General features: G+C 41.2%; 1 protein-coding gene across 4 annotated transcripts in view; it reads left to right on the plus strand.

Moving 5' to 3' along the window:
• The window catches only part of NUP214 (nucleoporin 214), a 101109-nt gene extending 76589 nt beyond the window's left edge, over positions 1 to 24520 (plus strand). For 2 of the 4 annotated variants that reach the window (XM_072632745.1, XM_072632743.1), the window contains exons 29-36: positions 524 to 2317; positions 4009 to 4079; positions 7102 to 7258; positions 13858 to 14010; positions 18068 to 18239; positions 20849 to 20988; positions 22220 to 22244; positions 22884 to 24520. In XM_072632745.1, coding sequence (XP_072488846.1) covers positions 524 to 2317; positions 4009 to 4079; positions 7102 to 7258; positions 13858 to 14010; positions 18068 to 18239; positions 20849 to 20988; positions 22220 to 22244; positions 22884 to 22917 — 2546 coding nt within the window. In that variant the 3' untranslated portion in view covers positions 22918 to 24520. The remainder of the gene's footprint in view (positions 1 to 523; positions 2318 to 4008; positions 4080 to 7101; positions 7259 to 13857; positions 14011 to 18067; positions 18240 to 20848; positions 20989 to 22219; positions 22245 to 22883) is intronic. The other 2 variants (XM_072632746.1, XM_072632744.1) reach the window with 1 other exon arrangement.
• Positions 24521 to 26646: the final 2126 nt, after the last annotated feature.

A 26646-nucleotide genomic window follows, 5' to 3' on the forward strand; every position in this document is an offset into this window, starting at 1 on the left:
TAATTAGGATGGGCTAAAGCCTCTGAATTAAGAACTGAAAGTAATAGCAATGTATATTTTCCCAAAACAGCAGAATGACCTTAAAAGTGGTAGTGACAAAAGGTTGATGAACTTTTTTCTACTCAGTGGTAAAAAAAAAAAAAATTTTTATAATAAGAAAAAACATAATTAATATAATACAAATGACATTATTACTGAAAATCATGTACACTTTGGGGATAAAGTCTTACTTTACACAAGCTAAATATCCTGTTTGCATTATATTTAAGTTATAAAATAGAAACTCACGTTGGCACACTAGTGTTCCTTTGTAGTAGCAACCAGTGGGTAAAAATTAGCTAGAATTAAGTTTATAAGGGCATAAATTCATTCATTCTGCTCTAGAATAAAACTGCTTTTGAAAATAAAAGCATTTCTTTCATTTTGAAGGGAGAGAAATGGATTTAGAGGATGTTTCAGTGGAGACCTAACAGCTTTACCTACTCTATCATTTCTTTTCCAATTTTCTTTTGTCTCAATGTAGTAACAGCAGCCACAACTAAAGAGTCAAACCTATATGAAACATTCTCATTTAATTCGGGGATCTTGCAAACAGCCAGCACCACTGGAGCAGCATTCAGCCCTTCTGGAGATGTGACCTCATCTAATAAAACAGCAGCACCAGCGTCTGCTGTGGCAGCCACTTCTGCAACATCTAGCAAACCCGATGCGCCTCCCCTAAAGCTGGGCGAGCATCTGTTTCCAAATTCCTTGGCTGGAGAAACACTAGGGAGTTTCTCAGGATTGAGGGTTGGCCAGGCAGATGATAATGCAAAGACCTCCAGTAAGACTTCATCCATAAACTTACCTAGTATACAACCTGCCAAGATGTCAACCATAACTTCAGAATTCAGCTTCGGCAGCTCTCCTCTCTTAGGGAAATCCACAGATGCTTCTGTTACCTCAACCATGACCACCACCACAACAGTAACAACATCGGCCAGCACAGGCCCAAGCAGCTCTTCAGGTGGTTTGTTTGGTGGCCTCCAGCTCACCAGCACAGGAGCCTCGGGCACTCTGAATCTCAGTGGGACCTCTTTGAGTGGTAGCAAGTCCACCTTTTCATTTGGACAGACTGGCAGTACAATGCCCCTACCTTCGGCAACACTTGCCTCAACTACCACACCCCCTGCTGCCCTCCCTGTATCAGCATCCCCATTGTCATTCAGTAATCTCTTGAGTACACCCCCTGCTCCTGTCCTTCCTGCATCCCCTGGCAAAAGCACAGGAGATGCCAAGTTGGCATCTGTGTCAGAGAAGCCAGAGGACAGTGAGGTGCCAGCCTCCTCCCTCCCTGCTCTTGCAGAGCAGCAACAGGAGCCTCCTGACCAGCCTCCAGCCCCAGGGCCACCTCTGGAGATGGTTAAGAAGGAATCTGCCCTCCTGCCACCTGTAGTAGGGGACTCCAGTGCCTCTGCAGCCAGTGCGGCTAGTCCTGGCCCAGCAGCACCTTCCACAGAAGCCAGTGAAGCAACTGCAGATGTCCCTGAGTCCAAAGACAAGGCCGAGGCCTCTTCTCTGTCCACCTTGTCAGTGCCTGAGCAAAGTGCAGTAACAGGAGCTTCTGCCTCAAGTGTGACCCAGGGGGCTGTGGGACCTCCTGGCGCTCCGCAACCCTCTAGCAGTGTGGCGTCTCCGGCCCCGAGCCCAGCTGGGTTTGGGGCTGCCACTGCAGGAGCACCTGTGTTCCCACCCACTCCTACCACCAGCTCCACAAGTTCTGCTTTCAGCCAGCCAGCCAATGATGCTACTCCTGCCCCTTCTGCTGCCTCCATGTTTGGACAGTTGGCAGCCACCTCAGCACCTTCCCTGTTTGGGCAGCAGACAGGCAGTACTGCCACTACAACAACAGCCACACCCCAGGTTTCCACCCCAGGGTTTGGGAGTCCAGCTTTCGGTGCCCCTCCCACTGGGGGCTTTGGGCAAGCGGCCTTTGGACAGACACCTGCCTTTGGACAGTCTGCAAGCAGCTCTGCAAGCGGGTTTTCATTCAATCAGACCAGTTTTGGCTCAGTACCTGCTTTTGGGCAATCTGCCTCATCTACTACAGCAGTCAGCAGCGGGAATGTCTTTGGTGCTTCCTCCAGCACCAATAGTGCTAGTTCCTTCTCTTTTGGGCAGTCTTCTGCCAGTACTGGCAGCAATCTTTTTGGGCAGAGCAACCCTCCGACCTTTGGGCAGAGCACAGGCTTTGGCCAAGGAGGCTCTGTGTTTGGTGGCGCTGCAGCTGCCACAACTGCCGCATCATCCTCTGGCTTCAGCTTTTGCCAGGCTTCAGGTAAGAGTCTGCCAGAGAGAACAGAAGCAGTTGGGCCCCTGTGGAACTGCAGGTTTCAATTACGTCTTTAGTTTAAAAGGATGGCCCTTCCCCTCCCTATAATCATTCCCACCTCCAACATTATTAATTCAGCAATTTCCCATTCCATTGACTATCAGAACGCAATAAGCAATAGCAAGGGTTGTTTCATAAAAGGTATTGCAGGCAACTTAATGACCTTTAGAATTTTGGAGCTAGAAGGAACTTTGTGATCAGAACCCCAAAAACCTTGGAAGTTTTTCATATACTCTGGAGAAAAGAATCTTTAGATCTAGTCCGATCCCTTTATTTTATCAAGGTAGAAATAACTCCCCAGGGTCACAGAGATCGTTTTGGGCCTTCAGAGCTGTTTGAAAGCTAGGACTCATACCCAAGCACCTTGACTCTTGGTGCAGGGTTCTTTTCATTATGCTATGCTGCTTCTTGGCAAAGTTGTCTGTTTTTAGTGTTGTTCAGGTGGGTGGAAGTTTTTGTTGTTTTTAACTAGCTACCTTTTAAAAATTGACTCATACAACATTTTTACGTTTTGAAAGGCATCAAGACCTTGAAAATAATTTACCCAGTTTTGTGTTCTTTTGACTCCAGTGATCATAAGCTCATGGATCATAGATCTAAAGTTGAAAGGTAACTCAGAGCCCATTTAATTGTATACACCTTGTTTTTCCAGATGAAGAAACTGAGGCCCAGAGGCACACCAGTAGTCAGTATCAGTATCTAAGGCAGAGAACTTTTGGTCCTCTGACTCCTGTGAATGATGGTTTGTCTGTCAGTAAACCATGTGAATGCTTTCTGTCTAGGTTTTAGGGTTTTTTGTAATTCATTAATGGGTATTCATTCCCTCATTTATATTGTTTTAATATAAGGCCTGAATGGGTGCAGCATGGTAGAATGGAAAGAATCCTACACCTAGATGGCCTCAGATCAAAACCTCTGTCTCTCATTCGTTCTCAGAGTGACTTCATATAAGTCACTTGGCCTCAGTTTTCTCATCTGAAATATCAGGAGTTTGAGTTACATTTCCTCTTTAAATTCCCCTCCATTTCTGGCATTCTGTGATTCTGTGAGTCTAAGAGATAATACTCTACACTGAGAGTGTCCACTCCTGTTCTCTGAGGAGACTTCTTCTTGCCTGTTTGATTGATTTGAAATATAGCAAGAAAGCAGAATGCCCCAGCCAAGAGAGTGGAGAAATTAAAGGCTTTATAAGATTTTCTAAAGAATTAAACATTTATTCTCTCATCTCCTCTGAAGACCTAGAAGGTGATCCAGAGACATTTCTGAAGTCTGTTCTACTCGCTTCTCTGCCTCTCCTTCTCCCTTTTCCCTCCTTCTTTTCTTCCTTTCTTCCCTTATTTCCCTTCCTTTTTTATATTTATCCCTTACTCTTTTCCCCACTCCCTTCTTTCTTCCTTCTCTCCCTTCTTCCTTTTTCCTTTCCTCCTCGTCTTGCTTCCCCTCCCCTTCCCTCTCTCCCACTTTCCTTTCTTTCTCTCTCTATCTCCCCATTTCTTCCCTTCCTCTTGCATTCTTCCTTTCCTTCCAGTATCAGAGCTGCTGGATGGCACAAATTAGACCACCAGAGAAAAAGCCATCTCTAAGTAGTGGTCACAGGCCTTAAGAAGAAGACTGATAATAAAACTTTTGTTTTACAGGCTTTGGTTCCAGCAATACAGGTTCTGTGTTTGGTCAGGCAGCAGGGACTGGAGGCACAGTCTTTGGCCAGGTAGAGTAACAGTGGGATTGTTGGTGTGGGGTGTATGAGTGTATATCAGAGTATTTTGCTAGTGTTCAGACATTTTCATCTTACAAAGCACTTCTCCATACCCCAAATGCTCTCAATTTATCCTGCAAATACCAGTGCTACTAAATGATTGTTAGTTTCTTCTCACATTTTTAGAGTGTTTTGAAGTCTACAGAGCTCTTTCCCCACATCAGCCTATGATACACCAATATAAGTATCTCCCCCATTTTTAGATAAATAAGCTAAAGGTCAGACAATAGCAGAACTCAGATCTCTGGACTCAGGTCCTACCTTCTTTCTACTACTCCATGCTGCCTTGTCAGTCAGTAAACGTTTATTAAGTACCTGCTCTGTGCTGGGCACTGTGCTAAGCTGTGAGGATACAAATACAAATGAAAACAAAGACAGTCCTTGCCCTCAGGGAGCTTAGAATCTAAAGATAACACTCAAAAAAACACTGAAAAGGCGAGAGGGGGGGTTGGGCTACTTGTTTTGGGATGTGCTGAGAAGTTCCAAAGATGTCCAGAAGCAGTTTGGGGGAGGGCGTGATCACCCATGGCCCTGTCTCCATGCAGAAGGTCTGCTCAGAGAAGCACAGGCTACTGATGAGACAGATATGAGGACTAGGCTGATTCAATCTTGCAGCAGAACTAGATTTTCCAGGGGTGAAGAAAGGCATAATGGAGAGACCATCCCTGCATCCCCTATGGAACTTCCCCAAGAATCTTCAGGATGGATCCCAAATTCCAGTTTATTTTGATCCTTCGTTGTGCCCAGGCTCCTTTTGGAGAAGGATTTATGCCTCATCACATGCTGCCTGCTGTAAGAGACTAATTCATGGTTGTGGGACTGATCTTCCTACCCAAAGACTCCCTAACCTATTTAAATGTGATCCTGACCCTTTAAATATTAGGATAGGGAGAGTAGGATGTCCATGGAAAGGAAAATAAGAAATTGTAGGCATCTTGTGAGTTTCTTGCTTATTTTCAGGAGTCACCCTCTCCTTCAGTGCTATGCTGTGCTCCAGACTGTGTTCACCTGAGAGTTGTTAAAGGTGTGAAATTAAGCAACCCACCATGATAGGTGTCTTCCACTTTAATGACCCTAATGATGGAAGGGGGCATTTTACCTCACATAGTAAGGACACCATTATCGAGCCTGCTTTACAGAAGCTGCCTTTGCTTTACTTGGTGAGTTTCTCCAGAAGCCTGATAGTATGTCCCCAAACAGACCAAAGCACAGGATTTGCCTATACTGAGCCAGAGAGCTTGGCAGCACATCTCACTGAGGCACTCATGCTTCCCTGAACTATTGCTGGGGAGGCTGAGCATCCATCACTAAGCAGGAAGACTGGAACATCTGGCTGCCAGGGTAGTGAAAAGTCAGGTGGGGTGATGAAAAAGCTTTCAGCCTAAAACATGTTCTCATTTTTCTTTCACTTTCTTGATAAATCATAGGCCAGTCAAACAGATGTTCGGAGCTACTCTTCAAGTAGCTTGCCATGTATTCTGGCTACTCCCCATTGTATTACATAAAGAAAATAATCCTGATTTGTCCTTTAGCAGTTTGCTGCTTTGGATGTTATGGGATCATAGATTTAGATTTAGAACTGAATGGGAACTTAGAGGCTGTTTTGTCCAACCTCCTCATTTTGTAAATGAGGAAACCGAAGCCCAGAGAAATGAGATGACTTATGGGATCAGCTCAGAGAAGTCAGAGGTTTAGAGCTAGACGGTCTTTATGGAGTCATCTATACCTCACCTCCATCTTTTTATGGACTAGGAAACTGAGACTGAAAGAGATTTAGTGACCTGGGTCACATAGGGGGTGTCTGGGGCAGGACACTTTATAATTTGTCCTCATCACACTTTTCCACATTTATCTCAGATGAGACTAGTATTCATTCCTTCTTTCACTGTTTGAGGGGATCAGCAGACTTCTTCCCCTGAAGACAGGCAGGGGCTGTAATACTTGAGCTAAACTATTTACTTTTGGCTAATGCAGGTCAGTCAGGAAATGATCCTGTTACCTTTTCCAGCTGTCACAGTGGTTGAACCAGTCCTATGCCTTTGATGAATAACTGAAAAAGGAGCTCATATTCATATGGGACTTGAAAGTTTACGTGGATCTGTACATGCTTTTTCTCATTTGATTCACACAACAGCCCTGAGCTCAGAATGGCTATATGACTTGGCCAGGGTCACACAGCTAGTAAATGCCTTGTAGCAGTACTGGAGCTGAGGTCTTCCTGACTCCAAGTCCTACACTCTCCCCTGTGCTGTGCCTACAGCAATAACAAACGAGACCTGACACATGAATGGTATTAATGACCCTTAGAGTTTGTCATTCATTTGCCTAGATGAACTGATTTCTACTCTGGGAAATGAGGTCTCTGGTACAGCTTTGACTCAGCATGTGTTTCTAAGCCAACAGCAGCATCAGAAGACAAGATTTGAGGACTTGGACAGACTTCAGCTGTGGTCATCATTTCAACAGTGCAGCTAATTTAGGCTGATTTCTACAGTATGGTAAAAGTCATTATCAAATAAAAGTGTAGAAAATGGAGAGTGGGCAGCATAGATCACGTATCACCAGTAGCTGGTTTGTTCAGTCTAACAGTATAAAGTCAGAAGTTGTAGGGTTCTTCATGACTTATAATGATGTTTTCAGACTTTTTGAGATTGTAGAATTCTTGGATTTTATACCTTGTTTAGTGTAGGACAAAGACCAGAGACAGTATAAATACCATTTAAAAGCAATCAACATTTACAGATCATTTCTCAGACTATTACAGAGTCCTAGACAAAGAACAATTTAAAAATTCCACTATCCTTTAGGAATGTTCCTATTCAAGCCTACCTTCTTTTCAGATTTCTGGAGCATTCATTAACAAAACAGTTTTTCCATTTGTATGGTACATGAGGGCCTCCTGCCTATGGATGTGCTCTGCCATTTTTCAGTGACGTCTAATCATATCATACTTCCTGTTCCTTTTGTTTCCCAGCAGTCATCTTCTTCCAGTGGAGGCTTGTTTGGGTCTGGAAGCACTGGAAGAGGTGGGGGTTTCTTCAGTGGCCTTGGAGGAAAACCCAGCCAGGATGCTGCTAACAAAAACCCATTCAGCTCAGCCAGTGGGGGATTTGGATCTGCAGCCACCCCAAGTAAGCAAGCCACATGTTCAGAGAAAATAAGAATTTTCTCTCTTCCTTAGTCTTTAACAGTATTACCTCCTTCAGAGTGTTAACAGGAAGTTAAATAATAAAAAAGGTGGGGGGGGGAAACAAGTGCCCATTTAAAACAAATTTTCATAAATGCAGGTGTGACTTTTTCTTTATAGGGAATCTGTTTAACATGGAGTGTCCTTTATGATCTTGAAAAATCCATAAGGCTGTATGAAAAAAATGCATATGACTGTTAGGCATTTGTTTCCCAAGGCCCATGTCTTTGTCTCTTTTGTTGGGATTGAAGTGATATGATGTGAATACAAACAGACAAGCAGAAGTTATCTTTAAGAAGACAGAAACTTGTGCAAGGTTTGTTTTGGGAAAAAGCATTTTCATTGGTATGATGGCCCTCTTTTAATCTGTCTCTAAAACTCAGCTTTTATAGGGAAATGTCACCCAAAAGTTAGAAGCCTTAATTATTTCTCATCAGTTGCATTTTTGTTTGATTTTCCTCTGAAGCTATTCACTCCATTTCCTGACTCTCATTTCTGAGGTTCTTTGTTGATCTGTCTGTTCATAGTTGGAAGTAATACAAAGTTTGTTTTTTAAATCATTAAAAAATATCATGCTGCTGATGGGAGGATTAGATCAGGAAACTGGAAGTCTGTCATGTTCACAGCCCAAGTCTTCTATTCTCTCATTTAATGTGTAACATAAAACTTTAATGAATCAAGAGCTAGTGTTCTGCAGACTGAATAGACATGTGTCTCTAATATTGAGGCCCCATCTAGTTCAAAACAGAACTGTTCCCTTATTTTTCTCCCTTTTGAATCTGAAGACTCAGTGGCTGTAATTATGATGTCACTGACAACAGTAGGAATGAGAGAGAAGACATTATTTAGCAAGAAAAACTAGAGATGCTCTTGCTCACAAGATTGTATGTCCATAATTTTTATGCAGTCTTCAATGTGTTTGGATAGATGTATTTAACTACTTCAGAAGTTAAACTTGAAAATTTGAATCTTCACATTAAATTTTTTTTTTTTACCAGCACCCAGGGGCTTAATAAGTGCCTGCTGGGTAATGATTCATTCATCACACCTTGTATCATTATTGATATAAACAATGTTTTGAAATACAGTCACTTCACTGGAATGTAATATATTCAAGTAATAATTCAATGTGCTAGCTGGGGATTTGGGTTTAAAATAATAAGAGGTGATCATCTACAGAAATACAGATGTTATTTTTATGGATAATTCTTTTAGGAAGCTGGGGAGCATCAGTACCTCCTTTAAAAGTGAATTGAAGAGGTAGAAAGCTGAAAAATGTGTTGTTGGATTTGGGGTTTTTTAAAGTATTTAAAGTGTGATTTGTTAGTACCAAGGACAGCAACTTTTTGAGCATTGAATATGTGGCCACTCCAACTAAGAAATTACTGTAGGTGGAAAGATAAGCCAAAGATCTCCAAAGGGGAAAAGGAAAAGGAAAGAAATTAAATGAGACTAAAGAAAAAGGATAAGAAAGAAAAAACAAAATAATTTCACTTCTTTTGGGGAAAAATACTCGAGATTGGGGGGAAAGATAAAAAGCACTTTCTTTCCTGTATTCATAAAAGTCAGCAGTGATGATGGACTTTTTCTAAGTCATCACTGGTCTTTTTTAATGTTTCAGCATCTGACCCTGTTGAAAACTCTCTTCTTTTCTCTCTGTCTACTCATATGTATTCTCTGACTTTTTTCCTACCCTACTCCAAGATTAAATTAGTTAAGGACTCTACTTAGGGTAAGTAGGTAGCACTGGTGAGGTGTGGTGGGAAGGGGATCACCCTCTCTCCTCACTGCCCTGAATGGCTAGCCATTACCCCACTCCCCACTCTCATCTAGGAAACTCCATCTATTACTGACCACCCTCTGCCCCCCACCCCACCCCCACCCCCTGCCATGTATTCGTGCAGGTACCTCATTGCCTAGATATTATAGTAGCCTCTTAACTGGTCTTTTTTCTTCGGTCCATTTTACATCCCATTCATTTTCAAACTGATCTGACCTAAACACTGATTTAAGTAGTTTGTCCCACTGCCCAAAAACCTTTGATTGATCCAGTAGTTTTCAAGAAAAAGTTGAGGTGACTTAGTCTGACCTTGAAGCCTTCTACATTCTGCATTTCTGACTTCTCTTCTCACTTCCCCCAAAACAAATTCTCCTCTTAAACCAGGTTGATCTATTCCATGTCATTATCCCCTGTGTATTTCTTCCTCTGTGTCTTTACTCATTCTATTCTTTTTCCTTGAATTGTAGTCTTGAGAAAAAACTGGAAATGTAATACTGAAGGAGGAAAAAAAAGTAGCAAGAAATACTGTCCATTCTATTTGGTGTGTTCTCCATCTGGTGTAAAGGCTTCTGTCTTCACTTAGGACTCCTCCTACTATGAACCACTGATCTCCTAAGTCATTTAGGAGTCAGCACAACTTGCCCTTACAGAGCAATTACCTTCTTTATATTTATACCAAGAGTATTGTTTCCAGTCCTCAACACATTCATTCTGTTCAAGGACATGAAAGGAATATGAGTATCAACAAATGAAGAAGCTGTCTTTTGAAAGTCCAGCAATTAACATTTGGTCTTAAGATATCAATCCAAAAAGTGGAACAGAAGAAAATCTTCCTTTCTGAGCTTCTGAAATTTTGCATTGGGTTCATATTTGTTTTTTTTAGTGATATAAGATGACCTGGGATAGGGTTTAGATCTGGAAGAGACTTTAAAGGTCATCTAGTCCAGCCTCCCCCTCTTCCCCAGGCTCAACGTAGTAACTTCTGCAAGATCACCCAGACTAGAATTCAGGTTTTGTGGCTCCATGGGGAGTGAATATTTTTCTACTATACCACATTGCTTTTCTATTGTTCTTTCCTTTAGGAACCATCCAAAGTGTGGCCATGCCCATGTGACTTCCCTCTCAGGAACAACTTTGTACCATGTTAATGTCTGTCCTTTGTGAGAATTCCCCTCTCACTCATTTTCTTGTAGTTTCACATGATCTAAATAAGAGCCTTCTGTTGTACTATGCTAGTGTTTTCACTATAAACAAAATTAAGAGTCCATTCTGGGAGGTAAAGCCTGCTTACTTCCCTCTTCTTTGGCCAACGTGGGAAACTGATGGAGTGGGTGCCCTTTTTTTTTCTTTTAATAAGTGGCTTCAGAAGCCTTTGTTTATTGCCCCAAAAGCATGGGTTATGAAATGGTTGCCAAAGAGTACTGGGCATTTTTTCTTATTGGTTTATATATTTTCCAGTGAAGAATCTCCTGAGATAATAATACTAGTCTGTGAAAAAGAAATTTCCAGGAGCCCAAAGGTGTACCTTTCTAGGTACTTAAGGGAAAACTGTGTGGCAGAATAAATCAAGAAATATTAAAGGAGGAAAATATAGTTTGGGTTGTTTTTTTTTTTAATAATGCCAATTATATAGTCTCTGTCTTTATTCCTGACCTGTGTTAAGTTTAGGTCATGTCCTTAAGCTGAATTGGATTGTGATTGAAGGAAGGAGAGGGGAAAATACTGAGAGCAGTTATGTGGACCTTGAGCACAAGGGGCTTTTAAAGAAACACTGGATTTAAAAGACTTATAAATTTTTTGTGGCCACCAAGCAATTGAAGGTGCTGACCATGTTCCTCAGGAATTTACTGGACCTTGATTTTTATACAGTTACACCAAAGTTTGTCTGACACAAGACCCAGGAAGTCTAACCATACATCTATGCTTCTGTTTGCTCTGTGGGACTTACATTGCTAGCACCAGCAGAGACAGGAAATGAGAGCTGTTTGTTCTTGAAATACCCAGTAAAAGTGACTTGCTGAGAGAAGTATGCACCTCTGTCTGTCTCCAGTATCAAATACCCTGGCACTGAAGGCTCCAGAATATAACTTCCAGCTTAGCACAATAAAGGAAAGATCAGGCTGTTCAAAGGGGCAGATTTTATACAGATACAACTCAGAGCTCAATAAACACACGATACTTTATTTCGGGCTAATAGAAATTGATTTATCTCTACTCCAGAGTTTCCAGCTGCCACATGCCTAACATGTTCAGTCCTGTGCCCTCAGCCAAGTGGTCAGAAATTGTTAAGGATATTTTTGAAGAGAGGACACCCATGCAGGGATCTGAGTCAGACCTTACAAGGCCACTGACCCAAGAATTGAGAGGTGCTATTGTCTGGACAAACAGACTTAAGCCAGAAACCCTGAGCAGAGTAAAAATAATGTCACAACTGAAAATACTGGTAGCATTGCACTTTGGTTTTTCTGGGCTATGAGAGGCATCCAAAGAAGTGGTCTATCTGTCTGCCTCTTTAAATAAACTGGTCTTAAGAAAGAATAACTACTTTCCTTCTCTCTTCTGTATACACTGGAGGTTTGGGAAAAGAAGACTCTTAGGAGGCACATGTGTGCTTTCATTTTGTGACACGGACAGATCTATTCAGTCTGTGGTTTATCAGTGGGTCAATTATCCATAAGGGGCTTGCTTTTCAATACTCTGCTGACTTTCCTACCACATTTCATAGAATCATGGAATTAGAGCTAAAAAAGGTGAGGCCTTACAAAGTCATGAGCCCAGTGGCCTCTTATTACCTTGAGGTGAGGCCCCTGCACTGGTGATGTGACAGAACCACAACCATGCATCCTGTGGATCAGGGGTTAGAGGTGGAAGAGACTCCAGAGACTATCTAGGGCAAGCCCTTTTTACAGGTGAAGAACCTGAGGCCCTGGGAGGTGAGGGGAGGTGTCCTTGCTTCCACAGGGAGTGTCCAAGGTAGGCTTTAAATCCAGGCCCTTTCTTGTCATCCAGCTGGTGTACACTAATCAGAATAATACAAGCAAAGCACAGTTAGAAAAGTGTTGCTCTATAAAATGGTGTATAAACTGCCCAAATTCAAACACGATAACTTCTTTAGCTGTCTTAATGACTTCTTCCCTCCATTAGTACAGATAATCTAATTAATACAGATTTCATATGTGTATGAAAAGCATGTTTATGTATTGCCTGTCACACTATTGGAATTGATAAATATGATCATTAGAACACTTAGACCTGAGCTTTTAGTAACTTCCTTTATTTCCCTCTGCTTGACAGCAGTTGTATAGTTGGTAGTGGATAAGTGACCTAGGAGAAAAACAAAAGAAGTCAAGGACTTAATTGGACCTCTTAGTAAGAGGAAGTCAAGCTGAAAGTCTCACGTACTTTCTTTGACATTCTTCAGCACTTCCCTGCTTCCTGTTGAGATCAGAAATAGCAAGATAATGGTTTTCCTTATGCTTCCACTTCCATTTCCCATCAGGACCTCACCCTCTTTTGTCTGCACAGTTACTCCTCATTGGTCTCCCTGCTCCCGACTTCCCTTCTCTATTCTGTCCGTATACAGCTGTCACAATAACCTTCTATAGACACAGGTTTGACTGGGTTACTCCCTTGCTTACAGTTTTTCAATACCTTCTAGGTTAAAATGCAAACTCTCTAGCCTGCTATTTAATACCCTTCTCAATCTGGGTGCAGTCTGCTTTTCCAGACTTATTTATACTATTAAGCTATTCCCTGAACTCTATTCCATTTCCTTCCTCTGTGCATTTGCACAAATTGTCTTGGATGCCTAGAATGCACTGTCTCCTCCCCATTTATTGGAATCCTTAGCTTTTTTTCAGGGCTCAGCTGTAATTGGTACCATCTCCTATGTGAAGCCCTCCATGATACCCCAGTTGTTTGTGCCCTGGCTTGTATTTATGTATGTATGTACTGTATTGTCCAATGAAATATAAGCTTCTTGAGGGTAAGGTCTTGTTTTGTCTAGCACAGTCCTTTGTAGTTAGTCAAAGTTTAATAAGTTTTTGTTTAATTGAATTGAATTCTCCTTCAAACCCCAGGCATCATCAGACATGTCAAACCAGATAGAAAAGAAATAAGATGAACTCATGAGACCATTTTGCTTAGTTCTGATTTGATTTAACCTTACTTTCCTAAGTTCATTAAAATTTTAAGTTGACCTTCATTTGAAATACCCCTAATTCTTTCAGAGAATTTCCCCTTCCCTCAGTGAGTATTGTACCTATAAATAAAACAAAATGTTAAATTCCAAGAAATTCCAAGAAATACATGTAAGGACATCTAATATCATCTGTATTTATATGTAAAACCCTTCATGTACCTTATATTTAAGTTTGTATTGTATCATGGGGCAAGATTCCTTCAGGAACATAGACTGTGACCTATTTAAAAGGGGACCCACTTAATGGAATGCCACAGGGCCTCTTTTAAATGGACCACACTGTCCTTGTGTATTTGACTATAAAATCATGCCAGGAAAATCCTGACTTCTCTTGCCAGAGTTTATTAACCCATAATCATGGTCCAAGAAAGAAAGCTACTGAGGAAATTAGTTTTTTATAAAAGTACAAGCCCATCCCCTGGCTTGGATCCTAGCCTTCTTTTATCACATCCCCCACATATTCCAAAGAGATTTCCTCTTCTCTTTTTTAGTGACCTAGATCTTGAGAAGTAAATAAGAAAGTTTTACCTATAATCTTCACAAGTGTTGTTCATTTCTCCAGATACTTCTAACCTTTTTGGAAACAGTGGGGCCAAGACCTTCGGTGGATTCTCTGGCTCATCATTTGGAGATCAAAAGCCTGCAGGCACATTCAGTTCTGGAGGAGGGAGTGTAGCAGCACAAGGTTTTGGATTCGCTAGTCCAACCAAAGCAGGTACTAATTATATCTAGTCTGTCACCTGTCTGCCTGTAAAATGCAGAGGAAGAAGCAGGGGCAGATCTGAGGGATTCCGGAAAGGGGGTGGGAGGGTAGGGGATTCCAGCTTCTGTTATGTGGAAAATTAAAACAGGAATCAAAAGAAAACATCTCTGGTTTTAAAAAAAGAAAATTGTTATTATTACATTGCCTAAAAAGCAAAGTACTTATGGATGGGAGACAGAGTTACTTTTTAGAGATGTTTTTCTGGGATACTCTGAGACAAAGTCAGTCTTCAGTGGGTAATCATGTCATGCCCAGCAAGACCTTTCACCTTGATTACTCAGGCACAGACTCAAAGGAGTATTGTTGTTGGGGCTTTTTTTGTTTTTTCTGATGGCCTTGGTCATGGAATAGGCCACTCTAAACTTTTAAAGAGATCTTCTCTTTTTAAAACTTGAATTGAACCACTTTTCCAATGCACCACACCCTGTAGTATGCTTGTTCAGGTCTGTGCTCTTGCTGTCAAATTTCAATTCTTCTACAATTTTAAATGAATGGACTAGTGTAATTTCTCTGCCTCATTCTGTCTATACCCTCAGTGAATACTTTAAAGAGCCAAGATATTTTTATTCTTAGTACTAGGAAGACTAAACTTAGCTAAGAAAATTCCATTTTTGGCATGTCAGATATTTTTAAAGAAAATTGCTTATGCTATCATATCCATGCATGGACCTCATCTTCAGAGCAGGTCAGACTTTCCATATGACTCGACAGTCTCATTTAAATTGTTTTTTTATCTTAAACAAAATTATTATTTCTGTTTTTAGAATAGTTTTCCCATTTGGTCCTTTGCTTCGAAATGAAACCACCTGGATTAGGCAGTTAGGCAGATGATGGTGTCTTGTAAAGGAATGAGAGGGGAATGAAATAGAGAATGAAGGAAGGATCCCTTCATTGTTTCATTTGGTACCCTAGTAACCTCAGAATTCTGCCCTCTAGAGATTGTTTTGCTGTCCTTAGGATCCTTTTATTGGCTTCTCTTCTTAAATACTTGGCACACCAGTCAGCTTCCTGTTTAGGAGTAATTTTAGGTGATTGGTGTCAGAACACAACAGTGGAAAGTACCACATAGGTTCCTCCTCCCTCTCCCTGGAGGAACCAGAGATCATTCTCAGGGGACAAGATGTGGCATCACAAGCTTCAGTCAGTGTTTCACTAGGCCCTGTTTCCACCAGTGGTGCAGCAAACAGGCTCTGCACACATCCAGATTGTGCCACCTTTCCTTGTGCAATGAGTTAGTCTCTTACTCCTGCTGTCCTGAGATTCACTCATATATTGGAGTTAGTGGATGCTAGAAATCCTTGCTCCAGCTCTGGAAATGACACAACAGTATGAGAAACCTGTTTTCCTCAGAGTAAACTGTGAATCCCAGAACCACAGCAAGCTCCTTTTTCTTTCTTTTTGTGGAATATAAACATGGAGATTGGTTTCACATTAGCATTGCATTTATTTTTATCTACTACTCCCCCCTTCTGCCCAATTTACTTTCTATACCATCCTGTCTATTCACCATGTCCGAAAAGCACTTGTGTACAAAGCACTAGATAAAGCCCCATGTGTCTAGAAAGAAAGTGTAATTAGATCTGCTATCACTCTTAAATAATTTAACTCAAAGGGTTTTTTTTTTTTAGCACTTTTCTTCCCACATACACTGTTATATTTGCAACCAAACTGTATCCATTTTCAGGGTAGAGGCTGGAATTTCACCCATGGTATTAAAATGCAGAATGCTAATCCAAATGTGGGCTTTGGCAAAAAGTATCTTCAGAGTCTCTCTTTGACAACAAATTTTAAACAAACAAATAATTGAACCATAAAGTAACTGGTTACTATCAAAATGTAACTAATGGCCTTTGGTGCACATTATATGATTCTTCATGATTGCCTAGTGATTTCTGCAAAAACAGTTTGGCTTTATTTTTTAAATAATACTTCCACATTCCCGTGTATGAAGTAGATTCAATTTCCCTTGTCTCCTGTAGGCATTCATCTCTTTGGTTGCCTTTATGCTATTTTTATTAACTTAACATTTGACTTAAATCAAGTTAGCAAGCATTTATTAAGTACCTACTAGGTGCCAGGTAAGTGCTGAAGATACAAAGACAAAAAAAAAAAACAACACAACCCACGTTTCTGCTTTCAAAGAACTCGTAGTCTGAAGTGTCCCAATTTGCATGCTTTCATATGAACAAATAAATATATACAGGATAAATTGGAGATAATCAACAGAGGAAAAGCACTAACATTAAGGGGAATTGGGGAAGATTTCTTCTAGGAAGGCAAGTTTTTAGGTGGGAATTGAAAACAGGAAAGCAAAGAGATGAGGAAGGAGAGAATTCCAGGGTTGGGGGACAGCCAGTGGAAATGCATGTAATCATAAGCTGGACTGGCTTATGTGAGGAATAGCAAGGAGACAAGCCTCAGTTTCCTAAAATGGGGAGGTTAAACTAATTAATCTCTAAAGTCCTTTCCATCTCAAAAGTACTATGATTCTTATAAAAGAGGGGCAGCTAGTTGACTCAGTACATGGAATATCAGAAAGATGGTCAAGAAGATCTGAATTCATATCTAGTCTCAGACACTTACTGGCTGTGTGACCCTGGGCAAGTCACTTAACCTTTGTTTACCTCATTTGTAAAAGGAGGATAATAATAGCACCAACTTCCCGGGATTGTGAGGATCAAATGAAGTAATACATTGTAAAGCATTTAGGACAGTATCTGGCACTAAGTACTATCTAAATTTTAGCTATCATCATATTATTATTACTACTACTGCTACTACTACCATCACTACTACTATTTTGTAGCTTATCAGTTTCTTTCCACCAGTCATTTTTTGAAGGCAGCTGCCTTCAGTGGCCACTATTCTTACCCCCTTTTAGAACCATAGGATTGTCCGCACAGATCTCTTGGATGTTTGAAGAGAGTCAGCTGAAGGGTTAATTGTGGGTAGTAGAGGACTGTCCTGCCCTCCCTCCGTCAGTGGTAGCAACTGTTCATAACCTGTCTATTCCTCTCTTGAACCTTTTCTGGGAGAGCACATGCATATGGACCATTGTCTTTCTGGCCAGATGCAGAGTAGAGATGAGAGGGAAGATGAGGAGCACACGCCAGATGACTGAGGATCACTTTGGCAATACTTGTTCATTTCTTCCTGTGCTTATATACTATCATTATTCCCAAGAACATGGACTCTGAGCTTCATGTTGAGGAGTAGATTTTTAAAACTGTAGGGCAATTCCCTGGTCATAATCAGAGAAGTATTTAGGGCCTTTCCCCACCCCCCAACACTACCTCCTTTATGCAGTGAGAGAGAGACACTGATGAGAGATGTGAGAGCCATTATGCTTTAAATAAATAAAAAGCATCTGGCTGTTCTCCAGTGCTATGCATCTCCTTTCATTTCCAATGTAACCTAGTTTGTGGATTCTCCCTGATAGGCAATTTTACCCTCTAATTTTATAACTTGAATTTTCATGGGAGTCTCTGACTTGCCTATATTCTAGTAGGTAATGAAATCTATATCCCATTGGAAGCTGTAGATATTGAAGCTGCTGTGAATGAATGGTTTTCAGTTGGCAGTTTCAGCAGCTCCAAGAATAAGCCAGGAAGGGATCTGAAATGTACCAAGTGTGCTCTCAGGTGATGAATCTGGTTTCACAAGATTGTTCATTATGCAACCTTTCTTGCCTTTGAGGGAATGTAGAAGTCTCTCAGGCAAGCTTGGTGGGTTCTTACAGTCTTACACTTTTGATTTATATGAAATGAAGATATTAGTAGATCCCAGACCCCAATTAAAATGTTTTCTGCCTGAAGTGAGGGAATGCAGGCCCTGTCTCAGGGCTTTGTAGTGTATTTGAAATCCTAACATCTTTTTCTTCCTTTTCTTCCCTCTTTTGGTTTCTTTTCATTTTAACATCCCTACCCTTTCTTTCCTTGTCCTCTCCTACCTACCCAACCGACTCCTTTCTGTTGTTTTTGTTTGTTTTTTTTGCCTCTGTTTTGCTCAGGTGGCTTTGGTGCTGCTCCAGTGTTTGGCAGCCCTCCTACTTTTGGGGGATCCCCTGGGTTTGGAGGGGTGCCAGCATTCGGTTCAGCCCCAGCCTTTACAAGCCCTCTGGGCTCGACGGGAGGCAAAGTGTTCGGAGAAGGGACCGCAGCTGCCAGCGCTGGAGGATTTGGGTAAGCAAGCTCTTGGAAGTGGGAGGCAGGGAAACCAAAAAGTTCACATCAGGGAAAAAGGCCTATGGTTTTTCACCACTTAAAAAAAAAACACAACCCAGAAGCCTCCTGAATTTTCCCAATTCTTGGTATTGAGATAGAGGCCCCTCCCTCACAAGACGTCTCCTAAGTGGTAAGATGGTGTCTTCAAGCCCAAGTTTCCTGTTCCCAACAGGAACAGACTTTGGGTTTTGTTGTTGTTTTGTTTTTTACACTAGACTGTTTTGAATATATGGTTGGACATCAATTGTGTACACACTCTGTCACAGAGAGTGGGGCCTATTGCCCATATAAAGCTGGTGAAAATGGGAAAAATAATTCCTTGTCAGACATTAACAGTCTTTGTTGCCCCATATTTACGAACTTCTGTTATGAAGTCCTGACCAAATGACTCTTATCAGCTCCATGTCTCTTGTGACTCCTCTGCATTTAATCTTGTTAATTAATGTTGTTAATTATTGTCTATTGTTAGCATATTTATTAACATATTATTAATGTTAATTAATGTTATCTCTGAGCAAAGAGCACTTTGTTGTCCCCCTTTCTATCCCAGCCCCGTAGAGTCGATAGACTGTTCCCTGATTCCCATGAGCCAACACTGCACTGGACCAGCTGATGATTGCTCAGCTTTCAGAGTGCTCTCCTTGCCTCATGCACAAGGCCAGTGAGTGCTACGGTGGGGTCGGTTTTAGAAGCCCAGCAGCTTCTCCTTGACTACAAACCCACAACAGCACCCAAGAAAACACACCTTGTAAATGCTGCATTTCCTCATTCTAAGTGAACATTAATTCCTAGAAGTAAACACTTCATACTCCTCTACTTCAGAATTATGCTTAAGGAAAGATGCTGTAGGTGTGAATATCAAGATTCAGGGGAAGGAGGAAAGACAAGAAAGGTATAGGCTTCCAAGGCAACTTGCTTCAAAACAAGTTTAAGTAGGTTTCATAAGATGTGGCAACCATATCTCTTCCATCCTCCCTTAGCAGGTGTGGGGCTCTTGCCTTTGACCTTCCTAAGATCCCAGTATGAAGTCTTGAGACCTGAGATGATAGAGATTATCTGGGCTGAAAAAGATGAAATTCAAACAGAACATAGCTATGCTTGTGAAACTGGTTCAGTTTTCCTCTCACATGTTTGAGAGACCAAGCAAGCTGCTGATTAAAAGGCAGACAGTGGTTTGAACAAAACTTGTTTTTCTCCTCTTAGAATGATTATATACTGCAGCACCTTTATGGTTAAGGCAGTTTAACCACAAGTTTCTGCATCACTAAATTTACCCATTTCCTTTCCTGACTAGTATAGAAGTGATTCATTTGACAAGCCAAATGTCTGGTGAGTTTGTCTTGTAGATCTGTTTTCCCCTTTCCCAGAAACCCCTTGGAGAGAAGATGAGAGCAGGGCTATCTCTGGGCAGAACTGTGAAGAAAGTCTCTTTGGTTCCCCTGGCTGTCCCCTTTTCTCCATCCTCATATGTGTCAGGGTTTAAGTTTTGGCTGTTATAAACTAAAGTGAGGTTTTTGTATTCATATTGCTTTTTAGCCATAATACTAAGATTAATGTGCATTTTGACATGAATACTATCTCCTTGAGGATAAGCACAAGTGCTGAGGTAGAGAAAAGCCTACAAGGGAAAGGAAAGAAAGTTTGGCAGAGGCTAGTGTTTCTCAGAAAATCTTCACAAGCATTACTTCTTTTACCCACCATAAATTAGACTGGGAGGCCAGAATGAGGTGCTTTCGATTTTGTTTCTGTTTCTTTCATGATAGAAGGGTAGGGAGCTCACCTTGGAAACAGTGAATTTCCTGTGAATCCTTCTTGCAGTTGCAGTCAGATAGCTCAGTTGGTCAGAGCATTTTGCTAATGAAGTCAGGATCACAAGTTAAAAGCCCAAGTGAGGTAATTACCCAAGTGAGGTAGTAATCACTACCACAGATTGCCTCCCTGGTCCTGACCAGTTCTCTCAAGACAGTATGAATGGACTTAATACAGATGTATCTCCACTCCTGGAAATAGGAGTCTTTTAAGTGCAGTGCCTTCCTACTAGTGATGGATCACTAGCATCATCTCTGTATGAAAGACACCAAACCATCCCTGTAGCACTTCAGAGCTAAATTATAGTTGTAGAGTAAGCAGAGTTTTGATGCAGAGAGAAATGAAGCTGGATAAGTAAGCGGCAAACAATTTTTTAACTCAAAAGAAAATATTTAGATGAGGAGACCAAATGAAAATTGGAAAGAAAGGATACAAGCTTTGAAGATAACCTGCCCAATATTTAAATAACCTGTGACTTCATTGTTTGGAACACAACCAAAACTGTGGGTGAGCTTTGTTTAAATTGTTTTGATTCTCATATAAAGCCCAGAAAAATGATTAGTGCTATGCTAAAGGTTCCCTTTTTTCAGGAGGCTGTTGGCTAACACCTAGCTAGTCATCTTACATCACAAGTGACAACTGAAGGGGAATGACCGTGGCATAGCAGTCCAACATATGCTGGTGGGGGAAAGGCTTGAGAAGGGCCAGGGACATGGATGCTGAACTAATGGCTAATGTGCTTTGTCTTTGAAACACAGGTTTGGCAGCAGTAGCAATACTGCATCATTTGGCACCCTGGCGAGTCAGAATGCACCCACCTTTGGGTCATTATCCCAACAGACTCCTGGTTTTGGGACACAAAACAGTGGATTCTCTGGTTTTGGATCAAGTGGAGGAGGTAGGACACCAAGTCACCTTACCCCACAAACACCATGGTCCTTGCCCTTTCCCTAGGTGACCTTTCTTGTGCTGAAACACTCAAATAAATGCTTCCTGCCCCAGAGGAGATGAGTGATTGGAACTTAAATCTGTGCTCATGGTTCTACATTTAATATTTCAAAATATTAAAATGGCAAATGAAGGGATGTCCTTTTTCCACCACCCCATCCCCACCCCTACTACCCACATACACACTTTAAATTGGAGGAGATATAAATGATGCTGTTGGTATCACAGAAATTTGCCTTTCCCTCAAAATTTAATCTAGAATCCAGAAATTCAGCGTATAGTCAGAGAACACAAAAAGAGTGAGGTCTAATAATAGCTTGTGTTTGGCATAGCACTCGACTTTCTCCAAAGCACTTTCTCATCCGTTGTATCATTTTTACCTCACCATAAAACTATATGATAGATTAGATGTATAAAATTATCCTTTTTTTACAGAGGAACACATGAACATCAGACTCATTAAGCAATGTACCCTGGTAATCATGCAAATTTAGTCATACAGCCAGGACTAAAACTCAAGTCTTCTTATTCTAAGGGCAATACTCTCTGTATCTGATGTCCAAATCACAGATGATTAGAGGGAAGGCCAAGGTGAACATGTCAATGAGATGAATGGGAAGACCACATCTCCCATTGGGATATCCTCTGTCTGTCTTAGTATAACTAGAACAGGGAACTTTGCAAAAGATGCTCTGTGTGAAAGCATGAGACTATTGGACATGAAGAATGGACCGAGTGCCTGGAGAGGGCTCTATTATCGCTTGAAAAAATAAAGTGGGTTTGGGTTTTTTTTTCTTAATGGACCTTATCATCTCTGGATAAGCTCAGAAAAGCACTGAATATAATGCAGTCAAAAGAGCACAGCATTTGGCATCAAATCCTAGCTTTGCTTCTTACTCCTCTCTGAGTGACATTGGATTCATGATTGACTCTCACTGAACCTTTGTTTTCTCATCTATCAGATGAGAAAGTTGAACTAGATGACCTTGAGGCTCCCCCCTAGCTCTAAGTCTGATCTTGTGATCCTTCTCTTCCAAACTCAAGTCATTTTCTGAAAAATTTCCCAATGCTAATTCTCTACTTCATTAACAGCTTTAAAGAGAAAAGTTTTTTCAGAAAAAAAATAGAAAGGAGACTGATTGAAAAAACAAATAACTTGATTCTTTTAATTTCTGTTTCAGCATTTGGCTTTGGATCATCCAACACGTAAGTACCTGTCTCTGGCCTTGTGTGATTTCAGTTATAATTTTTTAAAACAGGGAAATAGAATGAAAATGTAGCATGTAGAAGGAAATGCAGGAAAAGTAGGTTGAAATAGTACTCTTGTTTTATTTTAGTTTTAAAGCAGACACTAAGGATCTGGACATTTATTTATTCTTTTGTCCTATTAAGTTTTCCGTAGATTTTCCTAGAGACCTTATATTTAAATAGCAGTATTTGGGTTTTATGTCTCTTGTTTATAGTCATGCTTTATGTTAATAAGTTGAGTTAGATACTACTCCTCTCCTTCCCAGAAGTGACAGATGAAAGGGAAGGAAGACTGTTCCCTTCTCTTAGAGCATAGAATTTCAAGGCAAGGACTTGAGGGGTCAGTTTTTCTATCCTACTTGTTTATGTTCTTAAATAATACTTGCTGTCCATTGGCAGCAGGGTGATGGATGACCAGTGGTGCTGTATGCACTTCCCAGATTCTGTGGTCTTCATGGAAGATCTCTATGCTGCTCTTGTATGGAATTGCAGGAACATTTCCAAATGTAAAGTCCTGCACCAGAAACAACTCAGTGCTTTATAAACCCTCTGTAGGCCTCGTAAGAGTCATTGTTCTGTTCTGCTGCATCCTTGCAGGTCAACCCCAGGGTTTGGTGGATGGAGAAGCTGAAGGAATCCTGTCATTTTTTTCCGTTCCTGGGATTGACTGCATGCTCACCTCCTCCTCAAACACAAAGCTTGTACCAGCCTTCTAAAGGGCATGTGCTCTCACTTTTTTTAAACTGAAGATGCTGAATGCTTATTTTTTATTTGTTTTCCTCTCTATTAAACTATTTGACCTCTTTCTGCACAGAATGCGTGCGGGTCATTCTGCTGTTCCATGGACCTAAGAAATTCATCCAGCCTTAGGGCAACCTGAGGGGTGACCAGTGCATAACCTTCCCAGTAGCAGTGAAAGTAAGAGAAGTAGGATATTTACATATAAAGTCTTAGACAGGAGCTGTTTTTTAACTTGTTTTTAATTAAACTTAATTTTTTAGAACATGGCTTGGTCTCTCCTCTCTGTGCCCTCCCAAGTAGAAAGAAGGAGAAACTCACTTTTAATTAAAATAAAATTAAAAACAAATATCAGGACAGATGCAGATGCAGCAATACCTTTAAATAAAATTAGGTGGAGAGCCAACTTGGTTCATCTGCCTCTCCTCCCTGAAACATCATATTAATATGCCTAGTGGTGCTTCTTACTTGGTTTATGTATCTGAAATCCTTGGAAAGAATTCCAGAAAGGATCCATATCTCCTTTTTCCTCCTATCCTAGCCTTATTAGATTTTTTTTCTCCCAGTTAACTATTGCTGTCCCTAACAAACGTGGTAGGTGAGTCACATTTTCTGATGGTCAGTCATTCCTCACAGATTTGTGTCAAGTTAGATATTGCGGGAACATGGAGAATTAAAACTTGCTTCATTGAAAAACTTCAAGTGTTGCTTTTTGAAGAAAGGCTGTGGCCCCTTTGTATTATACTGTTGATCTCCAGCACTCTCTAATGGACCCAGGCAGGATCGGAGACACTATGTGTTCCATTCCTATCTCTTCCTCAACTTGGAGGAGCCAGTTGGTTGAAAGGCCAGTCTTTATCTCTGTGATTTAGTGACCTTGGTAGCTACTCCTAACAAACCCTCAGCACCACTGTGCCGGATGGGTGTCCTTGGATAGATAAACTGGAATTGAGAATACTGGGCGATCTCACATATATTAATTTTCTGTCTTCAGAACTGGGGAACTGAAATGAACAAAAGTAGTAAGAGTAGCCTTTTCTTAGCACTTCCTTACAACAACCCTTGGAGGAAGCCCAGTGCATGCATGACTGTGATCTCCAAGTTCACTTCCAGATCCGATAGTCATTCTGTGAACAGGAATCTGTTTGTGCTACAGAGTTGTATCTGACGATGTCATGGGTCATAATTTCATTTTTATGAAGGTGTTTGTTTCCCACACTAGAATATCTTTCAGACCTGTATATTTTCATTTCAGTTTCCCAGGCCCTTAGACATGTGCTATTTTACCAGACTTGTCCAGGAGAGGGGATAGGGGAGGGGGGATAAGTAAGAATATCCAGAGATGCCAAAGGGGATGGGGTGAAGAAGCTTTCCTGTGGGCACTTAGTCTGAGAAAGTTGTGTCATTAGGCTAGAGAAAAAGAAGTCCTTTAGGGTTTTACATGTTGGTGGAAAACTGTTTTAAAGTGTGTAAATAAACATTTTATATGACATTAAGTTGTCTTATAGCCAGTGCTTTGGTCTCGATTCTTTTGACTCAGTAGAGGATATGAAATGTCATGAAGTTTCAGACAAGAACATTCTGACTTGATAAAGAGAGTAGAAGTTTATGCACCTAGCCTAGCATCCTTGAGGTTCAGAAGGCTTCCGCTCGCCCTTGCACCAGTTGTCACCAGAGCCATACCCAAGTTGGAATTAGATCCGTATTTGTGGTTGATTATTTGTCGTCCCTGATACCCTGTGGTTTAGGGGTGCAGAGGGGCTCTCCATACGTTTGTATTCATTAGGAAGCCAGCTTCTTATTAGATTTAGAATGTGAAGCCTGCCACCTACTTTCCCTTATTCCACTTTGAAGAATTACCCCATTTCTTTATACTCATATGTAAGTCTTCCAACTCCCAACCCCCGAAGGCATTGTTTATGATATCGGCTAGAGGGATAGTTGTTTCAGCTTTACATATGGACATATCCCACCTTATAAAACCTGTAAAAGCCCCTGCCTCTTAAGCCGTCCAGTGGGAAAGACGCTTCATTGTGCATTCTTTGTGGTGAACCCTAGGACTTCTCCAATGTCATGTGAGTTATGATCTTAAGACAGAATCAAAGTTAGCAGGGAACCTGATCTCAATGGTAGCAGTGGAAAAAAAAAAAAAGGTAGAAAAGAAAAAGAACCAAAGGCTCTCCCAGCTTGTCGTTCTTCTCACCAACATCCAGGCGGAGCCAGGCTCCTTACCCATTTGTTTCCCCCTACAAGGATCTTCTTTATAAATAGAAGCTGCTTTGGCCCAAACGCCTGACCTCACATTCTTTGCATTAATCCTCCACCTCGGTGGCATGTGACACCTCCTCACCAGGCCCTATCATCTGTGCTCTCATAGATAATTCCTGATCCACTTGCTGCCAAGCTAGGCAGCACCAAAAGAATGTACCACCAGGATGTTTCTTTTTTTGGGGATTGATAAGAATGATGAGATGGGGGTAGGAGGGGAATGGAGTGTCATGCCTCTGAGGGCATAACCTCACTCAGCGCCTAGAACACAATCCGCAGGATGCCTGGGAATGCAGAGTTCCTGAAAGAAAAAGAGCCAGGAGTCAGGAAGACCTGAGTTAAAATTAGCCCCAGATACTAACTGTAATCCTGGGCAAGTCAATTAATCTCTGTTTGCCTCGATTTCCTCATCTGTGAAATGGGATTAATAATAGCAACTATCTGAAAGTGTGGTTGAGGACAGTGCCTGGCACACTGAAATCATGGTATAAATATTAGCTCTCATTATCTGGGCCCAGAACCCCTCTGAATGGTGGGCTATTGTTATAGGTGGCCAGGAAAAAAAAGTCAGTGAGAACTAGCCCCCTACATAGGAAAAAAGCCTCTTCTCTAGCTTACTCTGACTTGAGGGGAAAAATGACCGGCCCTCTGGAATTCCACTGGCTGTTTGCAATTGAGGATAGTTACAAAGTATTGAATCCACTGTCACAGGTAGCCCTAATCCAATATGTCTGACACAATTATAAGTTGTAACTGGTAGTTGTGAATAATGGTCTGGGAAGTGCCGTGAACTACTGTGCCAGAATGATGTAAATGCAACCAGCTGTACCACTTTGAGTAGTTGTCTCAGATGGCAGCATAGTAATGTATGAAGTGAGCTCAGCTCACTCTTGTTTCTCTGGGACAGGTGTCCATATATAACAAAGAGACTCTCTTAATCTCTCAACTCCCAGTCTGGGGAAGCAGAAGAATGCACTTGAATATTTGCTTGTTTTATGAGGCTCCAAAATACTATAGCACCAAAAGGAGCTATGAGGTCCTGTTTGGTCTTGGTGCCTTATGGGGGCAGCTGCTTTATTATATATCTAATAGCACATTAACTCAGTCTCCATTTATTTATCTGCAATCCCCAGGAGACCCAGAGTAGTTCTCACCTTTCAGGAGGCTGCCTCCAACCTCCATGCTTCCTTTTAGAATTTCCTCCTTCCTGAGAGTTTTTTCCTCCCTTTAATAAATGTGTTATGAATCAATCACATGTTTATATGTCATGGCCTCCTCTGGCCAGATACAAAGGATAAAATAGTCCATACTCTAAAGGAGCTCACATTCTAATAGGAGAGGCAAGAATGTGTAT

Source organism: Notamacropus eugenii, chromosome 1, assembly GCF_028372415.1.
Source record: "Notamacropus eugenii isolate mMacEug1 chromosome 1, mMacEug1.pri_v2, whole genome shotgun sequence".
Classification (NCBI taxonomy): domain Eukaryota; kingdom Metazoa; phylum Chordata; class Mammalia; order Diprotodontia; family Macropodidae; genus Notamacropus; species Notamacropus eugenii.